The following is a 25,760-nucleotide window of genomic DNA, read 5'->3' on the forward strand; positions in this document are numbered from 1 at the left end:
AGTATGTAATAAGTACCATCGTTCAGTTGATCAGGAATTTAAAATGTCCAATTTGCTGGGCAGTTTATTTTTTTCAAGAACGTTTCAGTTCAGGGACCCGCTTTGGTGCTGATCAGATTTTTGGAGCATTTTCAGAAACCACTGAACTGAAACGGTCAGCATTTGTTCTCATAAGATGGCTGTATATTTTTACAAGATTTCATAACCTGTCAGGATAGGAAGGAATCTGCTTCATGCCTCTGATGGAACATGTGGTCAACTAAGTTGAACGTGAGAACTCTCTGATTTCACTACTTTTTGAAAAGCAAAAATAGGCTCCATTGAAAATAACACTTCACAGTACTTTTAAGTTCTCTACTTCTTAATAGCTTGCAATACAGATTTAATCTTCTGCCCCATGTTTTACTGTAAGTTCAATTAACTGATTTTTCTCTTCACAATCCCTTGTGTATATTTCTGTGGCAAGGGAGTATAGACAAGTTTCCTATGTATGGTGGTAACGTGACAAAACCAACACTTAACCCCCTTATATTATGGGGAAGTGAAAGAGGTGAGGTTGCACAATCCCTTTATTCATTCAGTCCAATCACATTATTGGCTAAGCTTCTAGAAGTGGATTCCAGCAGTGGATGCTGACAAGGAGAAGGATTCCTTCAACCTCGTGCCACTGCAATCCTATCTACTCCTCCCTACATTGACCCTGCACCTTGCCTACTACACCCGCTGCAGGGAAATTGTTCAGTTGATCTCACTTGCATGGAGGATATGAGAGAGCTCCAGCCATGGCCTCCGTTGTGCAGTTCTTACCTAGAGACATGGATGCAAAATGAGTGTGACTACAATGTTGAAGCAGAAGCCTGTTAGCAGTTGCATGGCCAAGGGCCACTGGTTCCTTTTCTCTAGGACAGCCTGTCTCAACCAGGGTTTTATGAAACCCTGGAGCTTCCTAAATGGGCGGGAGTTAGTTAATTTAATGTATTTTTAATTTGTTAAGCATTAAAGAGAGCCAGTTTGGTGTATTGTTTAGGAGTGTGGACGTCTAATGTGGCAAGCCGGGTTCAATTCTGCACTCCCCCACATGCAGCCAGCTGGGTGACCTTGGGCTCACCACAGCACTGATAAAGCTGTTCTGACCAAGCAGTGATATCAGGGCTCTCTCAGCCTCACCCACCTCACAGGGTGTCTGGGGTGGGGAGAGGAAAGGGAAAGGTGACTGTAAGCCGCTTTCAGACTCCTTTGGGCAGAGAAAAGCGGCATATAAGAACCAACTCTTCTTCATTTATTGGTATATGACCATATATGGTCATGTTGAGGCCCCCCCTCCCAAAATGGCCAATGATAAGCTTTCAGGGGGTGAGAAGGGGAGGGGCCCTGGGTGGGCATGTATACAGCTATGCTTTCCAACCCTATTCTGCATGATCATGTCACTTTATCAAAGCCTGAAAATGATTTCAGGAGTTTCTTGACATAAAAAAAAATGCTGAGAAAGGCTGTTCTGAGGGATACAGAGACAATGAACACAGAGTGGGGAAAAATAGATTTTATTAAATAGCCTCAGAAATATGTAGAAGAAAACAACATCTACATAAAAATCAGTGCAAGAAAATGGCATGCTTATGTCCCTTCAGGTGTTGGGAACCCCCAGGAAATGACAATGGAGGGAATTGGTCGAATGCAGAGCACAGTTCCGCAGCTTAAGCCTGTGCTGACATTCCAATTTCAGCACTATTCGTGAGGCTTTCTCTATTAAATTACAATTCATTAATTTCACTTGTGCTTGTAATAACACCCAGCTGACCTTGACAGGAGTGATACATCTCAGACCTTCCTAAGACCAACTAATTGGTAGGGTCATGTGACGAGTATCCAAACAGATAACTATGCTTCCTCCCGCTATTCCCTTTATCTCCAAAGATTGACACAACGTACTCCCTAGTACAGTACATCAGCTAGAGCTTTGTGTAAGGCTCCTGCTGCTTCTAGCAACTCTACACTTCCTTGGTGGTCTCCCATCCAAAACTGAGCAGGGCTGACCTTGCTCAGCTTCTGAGATTGGACAAGATCAGGCTAGCGTGGGCTGTCCAGGTCAGTGACTCATGCAACCCTAATAATATGACTTTGTGTCAAAATGGTGGCCAGTCAAAGACACTTGGCCTCTTTCCTTTATCAGAGTCAGCTGAGAGGCAGTCAAGGCGCTTTGTCCCACTGCACTTGTGTCTTGTTCGAAAACATCATTTTCAGCTTTACCCTGTTTCTCATAGACGGGCTCATGGCACACGATGGAGCAGCCAGTCCTGATTTCTTCGGTGATTACCACCTTCAGAACGGGGATCTTGTCGGCCAGCATCCTTTCCCTGGCAGGTACGTCATTTTGGGGGGAAAGCTCCCCCTGCTTAAAAGGATTTACAAATGATCCCTTTGCGACAATTTGTCATACACATTTCCAAGCATAAGATTAAGTCCAACTCTTTTGTAAAGTTATAGTCTGGGAACTAAATAGCAAGATGATAATTTACCATTTTATCCTGCTGAGACATCACTGTTGTTGCTTTAAACAACAACAACAAAAACCCCCACTGCTGTATCCCAGCATTTCTGCTGCTTTCTCAGAAGGAATAGAGATAGAATTTGAATAATTCTGTCAGTGTATTTCCAGTTCAGGTTTTCAATGCTTGAACATTTTGGCCACGGCACTTGAGGTTGTGATTCATTAGCAGCATTGGTCTCAGTATCTTTAAAGGAGTCATTTAAAAATAAGTGCCTCACACAATCCAATCCTTGGTGCAGTCTAATACTTGGTACAAAATGCAGCTGCCAGGGTTGTCACGCGAACACCATGGGGAGCCCATTTAAGACCTGTTCTGCAGCAGATGCATTGGCTTCCAGGAGAATCCACTTCACGGTTCCAGTACTTACCTTTAAAGCCTTACACTGTCTGGAACCTGTGTAACTGAGGGACTGCCACTCTGAATACATTCCCCTGAGAACGCTTTGATCTAGTCATGCTAAACAATTGAGGATCATTGGTCCTGAAGAAATTCACTTTGTCTCAAACAGAGCCAGGGGTTTCTTAGCCCTGGCTCCTGCCTAGTGGAATGAGTTCCCTGAAGAAATCAGGGACCAAAAAAGCAGATTAATGCAGCACATAAACTGGGCCTTGCTCCCCTTGGGAGGGTGGTATATAAATATAAATAAATAAGGAAGGCAGGCAGGCCAGGGAAGTCTTGAGAAGTCTTTCAACCTCTGTGAAAAATGTTCCTTCTCACTTTTGCCTCATTTTTGAGGACAGCAGGAATGTGGTGGGATGATTCCCCCTCCCTTCCATTTGTAGCAGCTTAAAGGGGGTGACCTACAGGGCAATGAATTCCTTCCCCTTTTCTGGTCACCCGTTTGCCAAGAGGGAGCAGAGATCAGGCTATATAATGTTTGGCACAAAAGCCAATCCCCCCCCCCTCCTCGGCAAGGCAGGCTTTTCTTTTATCAGGGGCATCAGCCATCCCTTCCCAAATGAAAGTTTTGACACCCCAAATTGGGCTCCATTAAAAATGTGACCCAGCAGCCTTTCACTTAACTGACAGGTTTCCCATAGTTGTTTTATCTTTGTGAGTAGAAATTGTTTCAAACATGCACATGTTAAGAATTACGATTCTTTTTGGAAGTATCTGAAGCACTTCTTTACTGTCTTTTTTTTTAAAGGGAACTGAGAGCCTAATATATTTCTAGCTTTCCTTGTCCCATGGTCTCTTAGCATACCACTTAGTGTCCAGTTATCTGTACTATGGTCAAAGCAACTTTTATATGGCCAGCACATTGGGAGCCATCCATCCACCAGAAATATTTGGTAGTCTTCCTTGGCCATATATTTCCTTGCCCTGAAATACCAAAGTATGCTTGCTGGAAGCGTCCTATGCAGGTCTACTCTAGAGACGTTTGTACAAGTTGTAAATGTTTAAGAACAGCTCTCAGGCATATAGTGCACAACTATGGAGAGGCTTGGACACTCCCTGACCCTTTTAGCTGCTTTAAAATCCTTTTGCTCCATGTATGTGAATGTTCCCCAGGTGTTCAAAGTGTCCTTCTCTAAGCAGAGGTGTACACTGTTAAAGAGCGTAAGTTTAAAACTAGTTTGGCCAGCACACACATGTTCAGAGTAGAACTTGCCAACAGTTGCCTTGCCCCGGATGTGATCTTACAATCACAGTGCTATACTGTTGCTGCTGTAGATTCAAATGAGTAGCCGTGTTGGTCTGAAGTAGCACAACAAAATCAAGAGTCCAGTTTGTTTGTTTGTTTGTTTATTTGATTTCTATACCGCCCTTCCATATGGCTCAGGGCGGTTTACATACAACATGGGGGAATACATGGAACCAACAAAGGCCAACGCAAGGCATGAGCTTTCAAGTGCAAGCACTCTTCCTCAGATTATGAACTGACCATCATGACAGCGAGAATATATAAGCAAAAGTTAATTCTGTTAAATTAGTAAACTGTGTCACAACATCCAAATACAGCCAGATGATAATTCTTTGCCAGAACAGCCATTCAGTACCCTCAAATTCAGTTGCAGTTCACAAATGCATAGGAGAAATAAAACTGTCGCTGTCAGTGATCCACGGCTCCCACCCCACCATGTGCTGCCGGCCCCATCCGTCTCCATCCGAGTGTGAAACGTTCCTGCAAGTGAAATGTTGTGCATCCACTTGGATAGAGTCTGATGGTGCCAAAAGCTCACACCTTGAATAAATCTTTGTTGGTCTTAAAGGTGCTACTGGACTCTGATTTTGTCGCTGCTGTGTAATGCAGTAGTTCCTTTCCTTCATTATTAAGCTCATAGGCCCCAAAGTCTTGAGCATAAAACCAGGAAGTCGCAATAGGATAAATCAGTGTTACCGAGCGTGACAAAGCAGACACGGAGAAACTACAGAATCATAAAAATACGGATATCTCATAAAAGTCTAAAAACGCATTAGATAAAACAGATGAGTAGACATGTACAGTTCTCATATGGTCAGCCAGATAAAAGCTCATTTTAGCAACATTTTAAAGAGACCACTATTGTTAGGGATTTTGCAACAGATGGGCTTATTTCTGGATCAAAACCCACCAACCATAAAGATACCACCCAGGTCTTAGCAGGAAGCTGGTATCTGGACAGCCTAGAGGTCATCCAAAAGACCCCGGAGGCAGCCCATTGATCCCAGATTAACAAAAGGTGGTCTACGGCAGTGGTCCCCAACTTTATCATCACCGGGGACCGGTCAACACTTGACAATTTTACTGAGGGCCAGGGGGGGCAGGTAGTCTTTTGCCAAGGGATGTCGCCGCTGCTGCCTGAGCCCCTGCTCCACTTGCATTCACACCAGTGCCCCTAACTTCCCGCCACCTGCTGGGGGGTGCTGCCAGCAGCAGCTGTGCAGTGCCACGCCAAGGGAGAGCCCCAGCCATGGCGGCAACTGAAGATCACCAAATGTGAGCCAGCGGCAGAGTGGTAGGGCAGCCCCCGAGGCAGCAGCTGGGGAGGTGGACGAGGAGGAGCCGTGGCCTGGTACCTACTGATCCACGGACCGGTCCTGGTCCCCGGACCGGGGGTTGGGGACCACTGGTCTCTGTTGCACCAGATAGGCAGCCACAGAAGCAATCTGTGAAAGGGATTTCAGCAAATGGTCCCTGCTGTCAGTAGGGCGATCCGTCTGGCAAGCATAAAAGCACACCTATGGCTAGGGATTGTCAGGAGTTTCAAATAGGAGGGGAGGGTCCTAGAGGGCAAAAGCGGAGCCTACACGCTTTGCCCAGAGTAGGGCGCTGGCACAGTCAAGGTTATGCAGGAGTTCCATTGGAGGCAAATGCGTTCATAAGCTGTACAGGAATGGGGTATTGGACCAAGGCTCTTCCACGAGTCCTAGGCATGATTTATCCGCATCCCGCTCTGGGAATACTTTTTTAACATGATCATCCCCAGGGCTGTCTGTAAGGCAACGAGCCTGCCTAATTGGAAACACACGCTTGCTGCTGATACTCTGCTCCAGGTACAAGGGGAAGAGAGCAGATTGCTTGACTGAGCAGTGAATCCCGGTTTGCAGACAAGCGGCATTACAGTTTTGAACTCGTTGGCGCCAGAAGCCGGGGTTTCCTGATGCTTGGAGTTAATGTAAAATGCATTAGTGCTTGGAGGTATGGGAAACGGAATTGCTAGTCCCCTGAGCTCTCAGGCTCAACTCTCCCTCCTCCCCGAATCTGTTGGAGGGTAAAAATCATACTTGATAGGGAAGCTAATTAAAAATAATCACAGATAGTCAGGGTTATTTTATGTATTATGCAGTGTACATGTAATCCATTCCATAACATAATTCTAGGCCATTTTTATGTTTAGCTTTAAAAGCTAATAAGAACCGTATGTTTCTCCGCTTGGGCTTCAAGATTTCGGTTTCAGAAACTACTTCCTGTTTTTTTTTTTTAAGAAAATACAGAAGAGTTGTTCCTATGACTTAGTCAGTAGACCTTTCTACCTACCTCCCTATTTCTTTGTTGTGCTGTGTTTTAGTTTCTGTCACTACTTACTTTTGAGTTAATGGCAGGGTTATACAAAAGGAAATTGTTTGGGCAGTTTATTGTATGGGTTGTGAAACAAGGTTAAAATGGTTCCCTCCATTCCTAGCTGCCTCTTCCCAAAATTCCAGCCTCCGTGCCTCCCCCTTTCCTATCAGTTACTGAGAGCCAGCGTGGCATAGTGGTTAAGAACAGCAGCCTCTGATCTTGAGAACCGGGTTTGATTCCCCGTTCCTCCACATGCAGCCAGCTGGGTGACCTTGGGCTAGTCATAGTTCTCTTAGAGCTGTTCTTGAAGAGCGGCTCTCTTAGAGCTGTCTCACCCCCGCCTTCTTCACAAGGTGTCTGTTATGTTGAGAGGAACAGGAAGCTGCTTGTAAGCTGTTCTGGGACTCCTTTGGGTAGCGAAAATACAATACCAGCTCTTCTTCATACCCTTGGCATAGATCCTCATACTTTTCCCCTCAAGCTAATGCTTCCATATTATCCAGTATTGAATGTATCTTATTGCCGGGAAAACATTGTGTACTTCCCCCATGATATAGCTGGTAATCATGAGTACTCTGTAGATTGACCATACAACCGTCATGGGCAGCTATTGGCCAATGCTATTGACATCACCAGTGACCTGTGAAATGGTTCTTTTCATTTCGTCCACGGGTATACCATGTTGTGTGATCTTTAGAGTTCTTTTCTTGTTTGTTTGTTATTTTTAAAATGTTGTGAAAGAAATTGGGGAAAGAGGAAATTGTCTTACCACTGAGAAATGTGTACAAATCAAAGATGCTGCCACTGTTGTTTCACTCACCTACTTTATAAGCCCAGAAACAGGCTAACTTCCTGTTACACCTATAACTACAGACACACAAAGACAAGTGAGAGGGAGAAAAAGAAATGCTTAAGAAGCCAAATGCTCCCCTGCTATGCTTGTGAAAAAGATACGATTCTGAAAAAAAGCTGAGTTATCCGAAGAGGAGAGGTCTTGTAAACATCAGGGAAGGAGAGTACGGAATCTTTCTCGGTTTGCAAGTGGAAACAGATTCAGCACCATCGTCTTGCTCTCTGTAATAGCTTGTGTGTTGAACCTGAAGTTAGATTGGTTAGATTGGTTGGTTAGATTTGTGTTGGTTAGATTTGAAGGCTGCAGAGCTGTAATTTTATCAGTTGTCATGTAGTTGTCATGTAGCACTCTGAACGTACCAAAAATCTTTGTCATTGTATCAAACTAAATGAAATACAGAATAATGTCGGAAGTACAGTTTCTTTCAACCATGATCTCCTTGGACAAAACTATATCATGATTCTGATACGGAATTTCCTTGTAGGACTTGAGACTTGGATCTCTTAAGGAATTGACTTTGATGCACGTGTAGTCATATTTCTCCACGGTTTCATAAAACCTCACATTGCAAGACACGTATAGTGCATATCTGTTCAGATCAGTAGACCTATATAATCCATGACAATTCTCTCTTACTTTCTAAATCCCATTCTACCTTTCCTCCAAGCAGCTTAAAAACTGCCTGAGCTAAGATCACCCAGTGACTTTCATGGTGGATTAGAGATTTGAACACAGAGTCCAGCATCCTGGCTACTATATAAGCCATTGCAATCTTGGTTAGTACTAGTACAGCATAGTGTCATTAGGTGATGTGAATCAGAGGACTTAGCCCATTTGGAAATCCATGTCCAAACTAGCCCATAATATGTGTATAGTTGGAAGGCATGCAAGACACAGAATGAGTAGAAACCCTGAAAAGACAGCTACGAAAACCACTTGCAGTTGTTTCTCTGAAGTTCCAGTTTGGTCAATCATGTGGACGGATCCCACTTCCTCTCCTTTGAGCAGCATATTGGAAGTCCAAATTGCTTTGTAAGGCCAACATACAGACAGCCCTGTTGATTTCTTGCATAGTACCCAGAATGGCCAAATTCTTTGTTCATTCTAATACTTTGGCTGATCAAGAATGTTACGGCCGTTCCACCAGGAAGTCCATATTCTGTCCGGGAATTCTAGACATTGTTCATCATCTGGATGTGAATGTGTTTGCCCTGTCATACTGCTTCAGTTATTGCAACAAATATTCAGTTCTTCAGCTTGTGGTGACTGTTGTCTTGCAGGACCACAAACCCAGAAAGTTGACTACTGTATATAAATATTTGGCTCCTCCATAGAATTTACACAGCTCAGGGCCAAGCTACACTTGATTCTGGGAGGTAAGTATTTGGAGCACTCTTGAGCTTTTTTTTTTTTTTTAAGAAACAGGCATGGGTCAACATACAGTGAGCTGTGATTTATCCAGTGGAGTAAATAAGCAACTCCACAGGACAGCTTTCAGCTGGTAATATGAAGCCTGAAGAAAGAAAAGAGTTGTGGACACTGAACTTCTGGTATCGAATGTACTTTGGCCCTCAGTTGGTAGCATCTCTGCAGCTTCAATGGATTTTGAGTCTCATTTCCCCAAACTCCCCTGTTGTACGTGGTATGAAAGGGTGGTTGGAGATTTAATTGGCTGTGCAATTAAAAAAAATATACTTTGGCAGTGGCTACCACCACATGTCAAGGATCTGTACTCTGTGACTGAATGTCAGCTGTGGCATCCATTTTGTATCTGGCTCTGTCTTCTTTGGCAGCCATTTTGTGGCAGCCATTTTGTTGCTGCACACACCATACCATGTCGGATTTCCAAGTGTGCTTGCAGGCCCAGAATTACTGGGGGGCCCTGCGCTAAGGGCCGTATTTTAAGATTACCGGAAAACTTCTGCTCCAGCCAAAATGCAGCTATAAGGGGTTTTTAATTGGCACTCACTTCAGGGAACATGCAGCACCTGCTTGACCCAATTATGTTGGTTGTCCCATTTGTTTCTGGATCCAGTTCAAAGGCCTGAACGATTGTACCACGTTATTTGCAGGGCCTCCCCACCCACATATGCCTTGCCCGTCCTTTGAGATTAGCTTATTCTCCCCCATGCCTCCCCCAGATTCTGAAATTCCCTGCCTCAAGAGGTACATCTGGCTACCTCACGGCTTGCAATTTGAAAGGCTGATAAAACACTTCTTTAATGCCCCCCATGGTTTAGTAATTTATTAATTTTTATTGCTAGCGTTGTCTTGACACTGAAATGATTTTTTTTTTATCACTGAGACTGTACTGTTTGTAGCTGGCATGCAATATTTCTTCTATTCCATTTTATTTAAAACATTTATGTGCCACATTTCCACCTAACATGGAAAACACAAAGAATTTATAAACATGTAGACACACTAAAAGAGAGGAGGACTGGTAAGAGTTAGTATTTATTATTATTTATTTACGATATGGCCTGTGTCGTGTAGCCAGGAGATCCAAGGATTGGCTGGCAGCCAGGCAAGGGACATTGGGTGCTGGTTTGCCATTGCTTGCCCCTTGTGGTCCTTGGAGGAACTACCGTACAAATCCTTGTAAGTCGCCAGGGTCAGCTTCTGATATCTGATGGGATCAGGCTTGCCTGGGCTATCCCAGTCAGCGCATAAGAGTCAGTAACGGGTTGGAACATCGTACCAAATGAAAAAAGACAACAAATTAATAAATTACTAAACCATGGGGGGGCATTAAAGAAGAAATGTTTTATCAGCCTTTCAGATTGCAAGCAGTGAGGTAGCTAGATGTACCTCTTTTATATGTGTGTGTGTGTGTGTGTGTGTGTGTGTGTGTGTACACCGCTTGAGGCAGGGAATTCCAGAATCTGGGAGAGGCAGAATGTCCTTTCTCATGTTGCCACGACCTAGGCTCAGACTGACATCCATCACAGCCGCTGTTTGAATTTGTTCCATTTATATTGTTTCGGGCTGTTGTTTCCGTTTGTTTCGGGTTTTTCTTCTTCTTCTAGGTATTACTGATTTACTTTACCTTGTCTTGTGAACTGTTTATACCATCCCGGGTGTTGCTTATGATGGCAAGGGTAGGATTAAAAAGTCACGATTTGTTTTGGTCCAGTTCTGCTTCAGACAAATGGTGCAGTGTGAGGTTGAAGGAGAGCAGACGAACCTGAACTTTCCTATAGGTAGACCAACTGTTTAAAGCAGTTTTAATGATATTAAAACAAAATGTTATTGATGTTTATAAAATGCAAAGCACAATACGTTGTGCTTATCGGTTAATGTGTGCACCAGGCAGAATGTGGCAAGGAAGAAGGTTTTTGAGAAACGAGACTGATTACTATTTGGCCACCCCTCCCCCTTGCCTTTTTAAAAAATGAACACTGAAAATTCAGAGAAGGGGCTTGAAATACCCCAGTCTCGTCAACACAGTTGCATCCTTAGCACAAGGAATCGAAATAAGGAAGCCACGAGGGTTCAAACCCAAATTAATCTCCAAACCTTAGTTTATCCCCACAGGAGATAAATAGCAGGAGGAGGTGTGAATGTATTATTTTATCGCTGTATGATTTTTACTATTTACTTCGCACTGATTTAAGTGTTTACGGTTCCGAGCCAACAGGGATGGAGCAGCATATAAATAAAACATTAGTTTTATTATTTATATAAGCCGGGAGCCCAGTTTGATCAATCAGGTTCTTTCTATGTGTCAGCTGCAAGGACAACGGCTTATTTTCTCCCTGTTCCTACCCACATAAGTCCTGGAGCGGACTCGGGCAGTCGGAAACATTGGCCGGGACTAAAGCCGCAGAGTTGTCGAAAACACCGCGGCGTCCAGCCCCCTGTGGCTCTGACCCAGCCATTGAACTGTAATAAAAGAGTGAGAATTGGATGGGTTTGGGTGGATTCTTCCACGGCTGGATCTCTACAAGTCAGCCAGGCCGGCCCAAGGCGCCACACGGTTTCCTCCCAAACGAACAGAGGGCTGATGCTCAGTGTGTCCCGCTCATTGTCGCCTGTCCGAGGGCCGCGTAATTGCTTCACTAATCAGTCTCAGATTATTTTGGTCAGTAAACCCCATGGACTGCCGTCGCGCTGCAGGATACATCATAATCCGATGCCATTGTGTATTTTGCTGCTAATTTGCCTCTGGAATTGGGCTGCCTTGATTTTTCACAGCCAGCCCTTTTCATTCCACCTGTCGTCTGGCCAGCATTAATCCGTCAGTTTTTAAATACCTATGAAAACCATGGCTTTTAATAGGAGTACAGTAATTTCAGGTTCCTCTGAATGTCCTGGGAGTCTCAAAAAAAAAAAAGTCCATTAAAAAGAATTTTTTTTTTTTTACTATTAATTAATTCCCACGTTCTCACTGCTGCCTGTACTTCCTCCAGATGTGTTGCTAGGAATAGACCAGCTCCCGGGTTACAAGCCATCTGGGCCGCGTAAACTGATTTGTGCCTATATTAAAACAATAACGGGACAGAAGGCGGAAGAGTTATTAAAGAAAATGTACATTGCCTGTAAATTCGGGGAAAAAAATAAAATATTGAAATGTAGTAAACGGGAATGGAATGCACAAACGAAGACCTGCTCCTTTTAATGAGCTTTCGCTGCGGCCTTCTCAGTTTCAACCCGAAGGAAAGAATTCTATTCCCCCCCACACACTTTTCTTTAATATAATAAAGCCCCGCCCCCCCCCCCGCCCCATAAAACTGCTTACAGAAGTATGTGAGACAGAAACAAGGAAATATAATGTTCTGAACTTGACTGGTCCAAACCACTTGAGCCGCTGTGACAGCTCGTAAACCGGAGCCCCCTTTTTTTTCAGGCGTCCTCTGTTTTAGTTTGCCAGAGTGAATTTTCTTGCAGGAAGTAGCCTGAAGGTTTATTTTAGTTTCCAGACTGCGGCTTTGATCTCCTCGGTTCTGTCACTTCTCGGGTTACATAGCCCCTTTTTTTCACTGCAGTAAATCTGCAACGGTTAAAGGGAATAAAATTTCCTCCTCCACCCGGATCGCGGACTGTTAAATGCCAAGCCGCAGCCAGCGAGAACGTTTGCAGAGCTCCGTTTCGCACGGCACGGAAAGCGGCACCGCTGGTTTAATCTTCTTGTCTTTTGCAATTTGTTTTATTGTGCTTTCCCTTTTTTTTTTTTTTTAAGTGACCCTATTTATTTTCTAGGCTCACATTTGCAAGGCCAGACTCTGAAAGTAAAAATAATAATAATAATAATAATAATAATAAAGATTTAAAACCGTAATAAATTGAAGAGGGGGCAGTATGTGACTATGAATAGGCATGCTTGCATAATTCCAAATTAAGGAGACCAAGAGTGGTCCTACCAGACACAGAAGTTAATGGGCTGTTTCTTGAAGGTTATATTTCTGGCCCGTTTAACAAGTCGGATAATTAGATTTTCGTTTATGCCAGGCAGAATTTTATTGGCTTACAAAGCACTTTGCTTTCAAAAGTTGTAACTTAACACATCTTTATAGCTGGGCTTCAAGCCGCCCCCTTTATATTTTAAACTTATTGTCATAGCTCTTGCAAAACTGCATGCTGATTTTTTTTTTCATGGTTGTCCTAGGGGATAATTGTGCAGCAGTGTGTCCCATGACTTTTTGGGTAGCCTTGGAATAATCTAGTTGCATTCAAAGTAATTATCCGACCATGGCCTGTGGGATGAAGGCTGATTCACATGGCAACTTCAACCTTCAGCAATTTACTGTATGGTGAAGGTACAGGTGCTGGGGCCCAGGTTGGACATTTAAGGAAGTGGCAACAGAATGCATCACAAACTCATAGGGACCCGCTATTATGCTTGCAGAAGTCTCCAGGCTCTCCTACCATCTTGATATAGCTTTAGGTAGCTGGAAAAAACACTTGGACCTGAGATATCACAGATCTTTGTCAGTTGGATGCCAGTGCTGCATTAGAAGAGCTTTGGCTCCATGTGGCAACTTCACATCAACAAATTCAGTTCAAGAGTTAGGCATCTGGGTTGCCACAGGATCATTATTATGGTCATCTGAATAGATGGATACAGACAACTGGAAATGCAAGACTGTAGGAAATCTGCTTTGGATTCTCACTCACTAGAGTTAGTGGTATTTCTTGAATGTAGGCCTATTCTCTTGTCATCCTTCCCAGATTCAGTGTTCTATTTGCCCCTCATCAATGGCGAGAATTATTTTTTTTACACAAAATTACTTTTTTTGTAAGTGCAAAAAGCATTCCAAGTCAGACACGAAGGCAGTGATGTGCTTTTAAACTTCCTGATCTATAGAACCCAAATGAAGACCAACAGAGACCAAAAACCAGTATGCAGGTCTGGGAACTCTTGGTCTCTTCCTTGTCCTAAACTGGCAGGTACCGAGCTCAGCTTACAGCCAAACACTGGGGCATGAAAATCATTTTGGTCATTGTGAGAACTCATTTTCATCATTAGTAGCTTTTAAGTCTTCGCGATCTAAAAAGGAGCATTGCGGAAGCTTTGAAATGGACTCGCTCCTTGAGTGATCTAAATTACAATATGCTCCCTACCTCAAATAGGAAAAAAATGGTGTTAATTTTTATTTGCTCCGCACAATGAATTTCATTTTCTGATCCTCTTAAGGAGGAGGTAAAAGTGGCTTTAAAGCCACGTGCCCATTGAAACAGATTAAAAACCAGCCGTAGAAAAGCTCCCTGGATCTCAGCGAATAGCTAGAAATGTGAGAGTTCATGTGAGGCTATTGAAAACTGATAGAATCATAGTGGGTACTATGAGTTCGGCTTCAGGCTTTAGAACTGATGGTCTCGCATATAAAGGAGTGCATGCTGGGAAGTTCTTGCTCTTGTTCAGTTTTTGCAGTCCTTCGTCTGTTTTCTAGGATCTTTCATCAGCACTTAGACAGGGAGTAGGTCCGTGTGTAGCAAGGCAGACCTAAAAGGTTAATGCATTCCAGTCCCTCCAATGCTCTATGATTAGAAGCAATACACTGCACCTAAATCGTCCGTATAGTCATTCCAATGCCATGCTTGGATCTAAACGTTATTGTGATTGAAGCTTTGATTTCATTACCCGGGTGCCCCTTGAGGGAAATATAGCTTTCTTCTCTCTCCCCCCCCCTTCACCTTTCCATATAATTCATTCATTCTGTCTATTCTATGCAGCAACCCAGTTCAGCATTATAAATTACTGAAGTTTTATGGCATATGATTCTCAAATTGTAATTGCTAGAACTGTAACAATACCATATGTTGTTAACAAAACTGTCAGAGTGTAATAGATTCTTTCAGAAGTGAAATGACGGGATTATAAGAATATATTTATCCTCAGTAGAGAACTTTGAGGATCAGGTTGCTAATCCCCCAGGAGGGAGGAAGACAAAGGAATTTCGAAGCAGAAACTTGTGTACGGACAACCGCTAGAGAGAGAGAGAGTTTCCAAAGAGCAGTGATCTGGCATCAGCCCTGCACTCTGTAAATCCATCGGCTAGTTTTTTATCTTGAATTGAAGCCAAGGAGATGCAAAAGGATAGGGGGAGATTTGGTGCGCTTCCAAAAAATCCAGTTTTATTCAACTGGCGGCCAGATGATAGGATTGGATGGAGCTGCAACAATGTGTGATAATCGTGATGCGCTCATGAACCAACTGATAATCATAACTAGTGAAACAGATTCTTGCCTCCTCTCGTTTGCCAAGAAATGTAAGTATTATTTGAAATGTACTTGAACCGGCAGCTATTTATGGACTACAGCAAAGATCTCCAACGAGATGCCCACGGGCGCCATGGAATCTGCCTGTACGTTTCCTGTGCTTTACTGGCTTCTTCCCCAAAGCAGCGGCCCAGCGTTGACTTTCCTCCCATGGTTTGAAGTAGGAAGTGCACCAGGAGGCATCATCTTTATGCATGCAGGGACCACTGATTTGGAAATAATTCCCACTGTCATATAAGGACATTCGACTTGGAATCGCCCAATGCCTTCTGAGTGGGCCAACCCTCCTGGCAGCCATTTTTGTGATTGATCACAATCACACTTCCCCATGCCAACAGTTTTATCTTAGCACCTTGTCTTGTTTTCAGAATGCAAGAAGTACCTACAGGGTGGAGACCCCTGAACCAAGAAACTAGTATACTTAACGAATAGAGGGATTCTAGGAATAAGTAATTCATATATTAGTTTCGTTGCTGTAGCGATGAAATCTGAGGATTATTAGAAGCCCACCAAACTTTTAGTAGTGTTTTCCTCCATGGAGATGCAAGATTCTGAAGGGAAATGGGGTGATTTTTAAAAAAGGGAACAAGCATGGGAATTTCGTTTGAAAGAGAGGTTTTTTTAAAAAAAGAGAGAAGAACTGAAAATGAACAATTCACAAAGTTATGAGGCACTGAACAGTGTTTATTTAAGCAATTAAGTGAATGACAATTTAGAATAAATGCTAATTCTAAAATAGCATTTTTTTCTGGAGAAGACTGACTGAGCACCTTTCAAGTGTGTCTTCTCTATGAGTAGTATGAAAAGGCAATGGGAAAGTTTGCTTCTGGTTTTAATACTGGCCGTTCAAAAGACTTGACTGATCTCTTGTCCCAGCCTTGCAACCATGCTGGACAGAAACAGGGGAGCTATACCTGAAGGCAAACCCACGCTTCAAAGGTGCCTGAGCGGTGACTTTTGCAAGAGAAGACAGAGTTGGAAACAAAGTTTAAATTGCATCAGTCACTGGACCTCTTACCTTCATTTGGTTCTAGCCAAATAAGGGTGCCATATAGAGATATAGAGGATGGAGCAGAGTTGTTCTCTCTTACCCTGGAGGGACGGACCAGAACCAATGGGATGAAATTAATGCAAAAGAAATTCCATCTAAACATCAGGAAGAAGTTCCTGACAGTTAGAGCGGTTTCTCAGTGGAACAGGCTTCCTCGGGAGGTGGTGGGTTCTCCATCTTTGGAAATTTTTAAACAGAGGCTGGATAGCCATCTGACGGAGAGGCTGATTCTGTGAAGGCTCAAGGGGGTGGCAGGTTACAGTGGATGAGCGATAGGGTTGTGAGTGTCCTGCATAGTGCAGGGGGTTGGACTAAATGACCCAGGAAGTCCCTTCCAACTCTGTGATTCTATGATTCTACCCTCATATTTGCATGGACAGCAAATTGACAGATTGTCTTGCAGGCTGCAGTAGGGAAATGTCAAAGGGAGGAGGTAGTTAAACCTAATATTAGGTTCAAGGATTGACTGGTTATTTAATCGAACTCTTAGCCTGTGATTGGACCAAATTGGTGGTGGTGGTGGGAAGCACTGACAAGTCACAGGTTGCTTATGGCAAGGCAAGAGACATTAACATGCCTTGGAGGTCTCCCATCCAGATACTCACCAGGGCCAACCTTGCTTAGCTTCTGAGATGTGTTGAAATTGAGCTAGGCTGATTCTACCAGTAACAAAAGCCAAGCAACCTAGGCAGCATTCCAACAATCAAGACTGGAATTTACCCACCACCCCTAGACCGTAAGCCACAAGAGGGCCTAGGTTGCCTTATCTTTCCTTCCTAAGGACATGATGGCTCATCAGTTAGAAAACAAAATTAGAATCATAGAATCATAGAGTTGGAAGGGGCCATACAGGCCATCTAGTCCAACCCCCTGCTCAATGCAGGATAAGCCCAATGCATCATAAAGCATCCAATAAAAGTGTGTATCCAACCTTTGCTTGAAGACTGCCAGTGAGGGGGAGCTCACCATCTCCTTAGGCAGCCTATTCCACTGCTGAACTACTCTGACTGTGAAATTTTTTTTTCTGATATCTAGCCTACATCGTTGTACTTGTAGTTTAAACCCATTACTGCATGTCCTTTCCTCTGCAGCCAACAGGAACAGCATCCTGCCCTCCTCTAAATGACAACCTTTCAAATACTTAAAGAGGGCTATCATGTCCCCTCCTCAACCTCCTTTTCTCCAGACTGAACATTCCCAAGTCCCTCAACCTATCTTCATAGGGCTTGGTCCCTTGGCCCCAGATTATCCTCGTCGCTCTCCTCTGTACCCTTTCAATTTTATCTACGTCCTTCTTGAAGTGAGGCCTCCAGAACTGCACACAGTACTCCAGGTGTGGTCTGACCAGTGCCGTTTACAATAAAAGAAAAGCAAACTTTCAGGGTTGTCTCATCTGCCAGAAATAGTCCGGCGATGTTAAGGTTCATTTGACATATGGTGGGGTGATGGATTCCCCCTGCCACTTTTCCTAGAGTTTTAAATCGTATTTACTCATGTGGGTGGCTATTCCTTTGCAAGAGCTATCCTCGCCCTCAGAACTGAGAGGTCGTGTTTGCTTGTATGGGCCTTACACATAAAATTCGGTAGGCCTGCATGCCGTCGATCAGCATTCAGTAGCAGGCCGTCTGTGTTGCATGCAGGCATCCACAAGTTCAGTCCCTGACGTTTCCAGTTAAAAGGACCAAGCCGTAGCCGGAGGTGTACCCAAAGTCACTGCCAGACAGACCCGATGGGGCTGAACTTGGTGGAACAGTGGCCTGATTCTATATGGAGCCGCTTCATCCGCTTGTTTGTGCCACGCTGAAACTAAGGTTGGGCAGGCCTCTCTGGGATGGCCGGGGGGATAGACGTTTGCCGCCCCGCTGGTTGTTGACTCGCCTTTAGTGTGCCAAACGTGCACAGTGGGCTTTTTGTCGTATTTCGGTCTCCTTGTTACCGCGGATTGATCTGGGCTTTTGCTACTTGTGAAAACGTTGGCCTCTCATGAATGCAGCAAAGGACGCCAGCTCTCCTAAGCTCTCTAGGACCGGGGCTGCGAAAAAAGTTCACCTTCTTTGAATGAGACGAAGTTTGTCATCTCGTAGTCAGTATCGCTCTGTTCTCGTTACGGGCTTGTTACGTTTCACTGTGCCTCGGACCCGTCCAGGACCCTGAATACATTTGGCATTTTATTTGCTTTGAATCATAACTTTGAAAGAAATTTATACACACCCCGGCCCTTGGTGCATTTCCGGGACATTTTCCTCTCTCTCTCTCTCTCTCTCTCTCTCTCTCTCTCTCTTTTTGACATATTCACGCAAAGCAAATTAGAAGGCTCAGCTGTCAGTCTGGAAAGGTCCGAGATCCCGCTCGCAGGCCGGGTAATCCAAGAGGTTTTAAGTATCAGCCTTCAGTTTACAGTGAAATTTGCTCTGACAAGGCTGGCAGACCAATAGGAAAAAGAAATATTTGTGCTCGAGAGAAGTGCATATGTAGAGACCACAAGCATAACCGATGGCTGGAAATGATTTCAGACTAAAAAAACAAATCATTAAGAGTGCAGGGGGGTAAAATACACAGTTCCTATTTTAAAGGGTCTCAAAATGATCCAGCAACTGAGGTTAGCATTTCACAGTAATTAGCTAAGCTAAGCTGTTCTTTCTTTAACTCTGTGTCTCCCGGTCACCCATGGCCCATGGCGCACCAGCCCGGGGAAGGCACTAAGTACCCGAAGACCTGCTAATGGATGACACAATCTTCCAAAGCAAGTTTTTTTTTTTTGCAGACAGAGTTTGAGGGCCAACCCAGACACATCACACAACCCCCCCCCCCACACACCCTTTTTAGGTTCTCCTGTGGTTTATTTCCTTCCTAGTTTAATAGGCCCCCATGAGGCAGTTTCGAAGACAAGGGAAAGGACGCCAGGGAGAGAGCGATCCTTCTTGAAATGGAATGGAAATGCCCTGCATAAAACAAAATATTTTAAACCCTCCCTGCCCTTGCCTTTCTGCCGGCTGAAAGAAGCTCCTTAGGGCAAGAGGGGAAGTGCATTCAAGTCCTGTCTCCACCCAATCCCCGCCCCCGGAGCTCATTGCAGTTTTGCAGGTGGTGATTTACATCAGAGAAATTACACGTGAGGAAAGGTTCAAATGGGCAGCCGTGTCGGTCCGAAGGAGCACAATAAAATCAGAGTGCAGTCGCACCTTTAAGACCAACAAAGATTAATTTTAGGCGTGAGCTTTCGAGTGGCAAGTGTTAGTCTGAGGAAGAGTGCTTGCACTCGAAAGCTCACGCCTTCAATAAATCCTTGTTGGTCTTAAAGGTGCCACTGGACTCTGATTTTGTTACGTGAGGAAAGGGTTAAGCTGCACTGCCACCCCAAGGGTCGTCTCCCCTCACTCCTATGAACTCCTTACTGGTAAAGGGGAACTGGGGTAGAGGCTAATCTTCGTTCCCCCATGTTGAAGCCCAAACAGATGCCAGTAAGGGCCTGGTTTTATCTTTAGGGGAAAACATTCACAGAGGTATAACGGCTGCACAAAACAGCAGGGATTTCTCTTATAGCCGAGATCTGCAGAGTACCAGAGCACACCGAGGTGGCTGTGTATAAAAATGAACGTGTTTAAAAGGTGGTGATTGGTGGATATTAAATTTGAATTAGATTGCTAGCTTGTTAACACAACACCGAGGAAGGGGCTGCTGTAGCCTGTGGCTCTGAGGCAGGGGACACAGTCCCATTAGCAAGGTTGCCCGTCCCCATGAGCAGAATCTTTCTCCATCTCATGCCTCTTACTGCAGCATCTCATCCCACTGGGCTGGCCTGTTGGTGGCTTCCATCTGCTGCTTTTAAGGGAGCCGGGTGTCTGGTCTTTTATTATTATTATTATTATTATTATTATTATTATTATTATTATTATTATTATTATTATTATTATTATTATGGGAACAAAGGGACAGGTCTACAAGGACAGGGATGGCACTGCTGGTGCTTGCACACTATTCATAAAAATAAAATAGCGTCTGAAATGCTAGATGAGTGTCCCCTCAATGGATTGGCACAGGCTGTAGCCTCTGCATAATAGCTTTGAACTGCAGAGAAATGGAGGTTTGCTGTGAAGCGAGAGAAATAACATGCCAAGAAAATCGCCTTTGGTCAGCTGCTAGTTTCTGCCAGCCAACAAGGCTTTAGCATGACTCCGTGATGCCCTCTGTTCCGACTTGCCTTTGAGGAAGGGAGCTTTGACTTGGAAGCTTGTCCCTTCAAAATCGTGTGGGTCTTTAAGGTGCTACCAGGCTCTGAACCATTTGGCAGGACTCCCACTCCACGTGGCGTTGAGGGAGAACACTGTGCATTGATGGCACTTCAAATCCCAGTCTGGAAGGCCCTCCTACTCCGAGGACCAAGGATCTGTGCTAATAGACACACAAGGGGGGGGGGGGTTGCATAGCTATTTAAAAGCCTTGTTGAGATTTCAAGGGTGTCATTTATATTGCGATGACACATGGCACGTGGAGAGCATTAATTCCTGGCGCCTGCGTGTTTCACGCATTTCAAGCTGCCCATGAAACCATTTTAGGAGGCCCTTCCTTAAGAGTGTATCTCTGAGCTTTAACAATAATAATAAAAAACCTGTGGGACAGCCTTGAACCTTCGGGATACAGTGGGCCAAACCAGATGAGATGTGGAGGAGCCATGTATCGAATTGTTCTTGCTGTTTTATGGGCGCTAGCTACCAGCCCCCCAATTTCTGTGCTTAACTTTCTCCTCTTGCTCTGTGGCTTTGTAAAAGCTGTACCTCACTTTGCAAGAGTGTGTGTGTATTGGGGGGGGGCATACGTGAATAGGCATTTACCCCACACAGAGCAAATTGCAAGATTGAAGGAGTTTATAATTTGAACAGTGGAAGAGACATAAGAGGAAAGGGTTGGAAGTGTGTCACCCAAAGAATCTTCCCTAATCTCCCAAGCAAACCACAGAAGTTTGTAATGTACACAACTCTTCTGCGTCCTTTTGGGCTTGGCCCTCTATTGCTCTGTAGCATGGGAAGTGGGTTATTCCAAGCTTCCCTCTTCCCTGCATGGATCCCCAGGTAGAAAAGAGAGGCAGAGGCAGCACTTGGGGCTCCCAGTCCAAGATTCCACCTCCATCCACTCAGACACTCGCATATTGTGAAATCTGGAAGCTGACCAGTGGAGAAATAGCAGCCATGCTGCAAAAGGGAACATGTAAATTAGGCCAGATTTACAACCTGCTGAGTGACTGAAAAGCTTCAATCCGTTTGCTCCTTTGTATTGTTTAATATCCCAAATTGTCACTGGTCCTCAGTGCTCTGTTTGGCTCCCAACGCATACCAAGGCCCGTTCGGAGACAGCCAGGACGTCTCAAGCTTTAACTTCTAAGGCTCTGCACCTAATTACTTGCATATTTATCAAACTAAAAGGACTGATTTGATCAGAGCATAATTGAAACCATGATTCCCCCCTCCCTTTCCTAATTAAAAAATGTGTTCAGGAGCCATTTGGAGTAAGTTGAAGTCAATTGGGAATGGCTGGAAGCAGCCGGGGTGTTGCTCCAGGAGTGAGGGGAGTGCGCCATCTAGGGGCTCATGGAGAGGACGTCTCTTGCATGTTCCTTGGCCCTCTTTGGAAGAGCAAGAGATTGGACACAAAAGCTCCTCTCTCAGGAAAGCTTCAATAGTATAACCCAGGCTTTCGCAAAACTGTGGGGTTTCTTGACTGCCCTGGAAGGGTTTCCTGAATGGCTGGAATTTTATATATATATATAAATTTATATAAATTTATCAGGTGATTTGACCATATATGTTCATGTCAACCCACTCCGTCCCCAAATGGTCAATGATAGGCCTGGGTGGGGTGGGGAGGGGAAGAGCCCTGAGTGGGCGTATACAGAGCTCTGCTTCCCAACCTTATTCTGCACAAGCGTGCCACTTCCGGGGTTTCTCAAAGCCTGAAGAATGTTTCAGGGGCTTATCAATGGTAGGAAAGTTGAAAAAGGCTGGTGTAACAGGACAGCAATCCAGTGCTAATAAAGGAATTCTCAGCCAAGGACTGACTCAGTGAATATTTGTGGGAGATTGAAACACAGCATAAAATTATACAAGCAGTTGTGGAAGAAGACAGAAGTGTTACTTTCAGGCTGACCAACTTGATGTTTGCCTAAGCTTTTGAGAGTCAGAGCTTGTTCTCAGGACAGGGATCCATACATCTGGCTTCTACACTGTGGGGGAATTGAGCTTGCTCAGTCCTCACCTGGCTGTTTCTTTTTGCAAGGGAGGTGATCTTTAAACTAATTGTGACCTCAACTAGGGCTTTTCCAGTGGCTGCCCCATGTCTGTGGAGTTCCTACCCTCCTGGCCTTCTAGTGAGGCTGGAAGAGTTATTCTAGGGAGCTTTGGCAAAGGGGGAATACCATCCTATCCTAGTGGGACATAAATTGTTTGTAGATTGGATAAAATATATTGGATGTCTGTTTTAATGCTTTCTTTTTTAGCCAATCAGGCCCGGCCCTGATTCCCTCTCCCCGCCCTCCCGCAGTAAGAAGCTTCCCGGGCCGCAAGCTTGCGGCCTGGGAAGTTTTTTACTGCGGGGGGGGCGGGGAGAGGGAGCCGCGGCTCGGTGCCATGGCCTTTGCGGCCCGGCGTCATTGCCTTTGCGGCCTGGCACCGGGCCGCAGGTTGGGAACCAATGTCCAGGAGGATACCTTGGTCAGTGGTTTCAAAGTCATCTAAGTGACCCAAGAGCATAAGCACAGATGCACTCCTACCTGGCATTCTCTCGGTTAACATTATCAGTCAGGGCAACCAGCGAAATTTCCATTGCATGTTCTTTATACCTTTGTTACATTGGCAGTTTTTAATTTTGTTAAGAACTGTTACATGGAACTCTTAAACAAAATTAAGATGTGTGAACACCTAGATGGTATTTAGGACAGAGGTAATGCCTGTGGAAATAACACTGTATTGGTCAACTGCATCTGGGCAAATCCAATTGTATATCTGCAGAAGACATAGATGCCCTACTTTCTGGTTATCAGAATTTGTTGAACTTGTTAACAGTCACTACGTTCATGAACTACACTCTTAAAGTGTGCCTCCTATTCACCCCAGAATTTTCTGAGAATCAAATCGGCCAAGAGCTTATGTTTACATCCAAAGTGGGTACCTACACTGTCATATCCCGTGGAAATCATGTCATAGTTGCCTTAACTAGCCCGATTCTATTCATTAAGAGTCTTTGTGAGAGTATTGTATAAGGCGTTTCTCAGATTTAAGATACCTTTCTGCTTGTGAGCAGATTCAGTTGTCTTCACTCCCTTCAGTGGGCTGAGGGAAGCTATTTCCCAAGTGAGTTAATTATTGCTATGTACATCTTTTTACCTGCAATATGTAGCTAGTAGCCAGCCTCTGTAGAGACCACCTTTTTATCTATACCACCCAAAGAGCACTCCTCTCTGCAAGCATCAACATCTGGCCTTAACTAGGGCTGGGACATTTTCCGTCCTGGTCCCCACCTAATGGAACAAGTCCCCAAAACAGATCCGGGCCCTGCCAGCTAGGAAAGATTGAAACGACCACAAGAGGGAGCAAAACACCTGCGGAAATGAAAAACCTGGATGTGGAAAACCCTCGAATTGGACAGGGCCTTAAGCATCCAGCATATAGTTGGCATTAAGTGGAATTCTTCTGAGATAGTTTTGCATGCTGAAACACCAGAGCTTGTAACTCAGTATCATAAAAATAAAGATTATATCAACTCCACATTTTTTCTTTTCTCTGCAGTGTTGCGATGGATGGATTTGGCCAGCCTGTGGGTATCCCAAGCCGCCCCACCACTGCTTATGGGTATCGACCGGATGACCCATACTACTATAACTTTGGAGCCCGATAGAGCTGGCTGCTGTATTAGATTATTCCCTTCCTGTAATCTTGAACAAGAAGAGTTGCTGAGCAAAGACTTCCCCCCCCCCCCTTAGTAATGCATGAGAGCAACCTCTACAGGTCTGTGTAGTATGTTTCTGTTGGGTGGTGTTGCTCCAGAGAGGCATTAGCTGTTCAGTAACACTTTTCTTTTGTACAGTGTTTGCCAACTATTAACTAGACTAGAAAGTTAACATTGTTATGTATATTAAGCAGCTGTCTTAATTTCTATTTAAAAAGAAAATTATGGTCTGACTGTACTGAATGCCCAGACAACATGACTTTTGGACTGAACTTACTCCTTTGTTTATCAGTGACAATTGAATTGGGTAGTCAATGGAACTGAGTTACATTTCCCCCATGTGCATGAATAGAGCTTTTAAATAGGGTTGCCAGGCCCCCTGGTGGAGGGGAGGGGCAGGCCACGTTGATGGTGTCGCACAGGAAATTACATCATAATTCCGATGACTTCCAAGCGATGCTTTGGGATTTGGGCAAAAACTCTGGTAGGTACTATTTTTACCATATGGAGTTTTTGTCCAAATGTGTGAGTGCTGCCCAGATATTGCTGGCATGATGACATCACTTCCTTTTTGACACTGGCAGTGTGACCTGACCTTTCTTTTTCTCCAGCTAAGTCATCTTCATATCCCAGCTGATTGCCTGGAGGTACCTGCCAAACCCGACTTTTAAACATAGCCCCAGGCTTCATCTGACTGTGCTGCATGAGGCTCCCATGTAACATTCCCATTGGAAATGACAATATGTGGGGTTGCCAGGTCCAGATGGGGGTCCTCTGCTTTCCAAATGCACCTTCCCCCCCAAAAAAAAATTGTTTTTACAATTGGGGTGGGGGGCTCTGATTTTAGGGCAAAACTCTATGGTTGGAAGCCTATTCTGCCAGAGTTTTGCCCAAAAGCCAGAGCATTGCCCCCTGACGTCTCTGGTGTGCCAGCAACACTCCCAGGTGACATCAGCACATCACAACATTCCTCTCTGCTCCTGGGAAATGACCCACATCCCCCGCCAGCAGCAATGAAGAAGCTGGCAATCCTAACCATATGTTGTATTGATGTCATTGCATGGTTGTAACCAGAGGCACAAATACAATTGTGAATGTATCCATGGCTGAAATAATTTCTTCAAAATGTGTAATGTCATAGGCCCATTATGCACGGCCGCCGAAACGGCGATTTCGGGTCACATGGAAAACGCGGAGGAGGAAGACGCGACGCACACCGGTTATGCACGGGGCGGGGCGCGACGGCGATCCGGGCACCGCTTCTGGTTGCGCCCCGGTCACTCGGAAGCTGCGCTTTCTTCCGCGTTTCACTGACGCGGCTTTTTCGGCGGCATGCACCGAAGCTGCAGCCGGTTGCAGCCGGCTCCGTGCGTTATCGATGATTTTAGCTGCCGCCATTCCACCCCGAATGTGCGCTAAAACCCCCGTGCACAATGGGCCATATTGGAGCAAATAACAATGGTAATTACCGAGGTATTAAAGGCCCTTAGTGCTGTCCAGCTCAGAAACTGAAAACTAGGAAGCCAGACTTGGATTTACTCTGAAGGTGCACAAATTCTTCCAGTTGGCATCCTTTTAACCATTATTTTCAAAGTGATGATTATGGTGCTAATTGCGACCCAGAGATTCCAATGAATAATACCTTGCCCTTTGTTACCTGGT

At 44.6% G+C, this 25,760-nt stretch overlaps 1 protein-coding gene across 2 annotated transcripts in view; it reads left to right on the plus strand.

Moving 5' to 3' along the window:
- Positions 1 to 25,197, plus strand: part of KIFAP3 (kinesin associated protein 3) — a 73,735-nt gene extending 48,538 nt beyond the window's left edge. For both annotated transcript variants that reach the window (XM_077332254.1, XM_077332255.1), the window contains exons 19-20: positions 2,262 to 2,361; positions 23,939 to 25,197. In XM_077332254.1, the coding sequence (XP_077188369.1) occupies positions 2,262 to 2,361; positions 23,939 to 24,047 (209 nt within the window). In that variant the 3' untranslated portion in view covers positions 24,048 to 25,197. The remainder of the gene's footprint in view (positions 1 to 2,261; positions 2,362 to 23,938) is intronic.
- The last annotated feature ends 563 nt before the right edge of the window (positions 25,198 to 25,760 follow it).

The sequence above is a fragment of the Paroedura picta genome, chromosome 4, assembly GCF_049243985.1.
Source record: "Paroedura picta isolate Pp20150507F chromosome 4, Ppicta_v3.0, whole genome shotgun sequence".
Taxonomy (NCBI): domain Eukaryota; kingdom Metazoa; phylum Chordata; class Lepidosauria; order Squamata; family Gekkonidae; genus Paroedura; species Paroedura picta.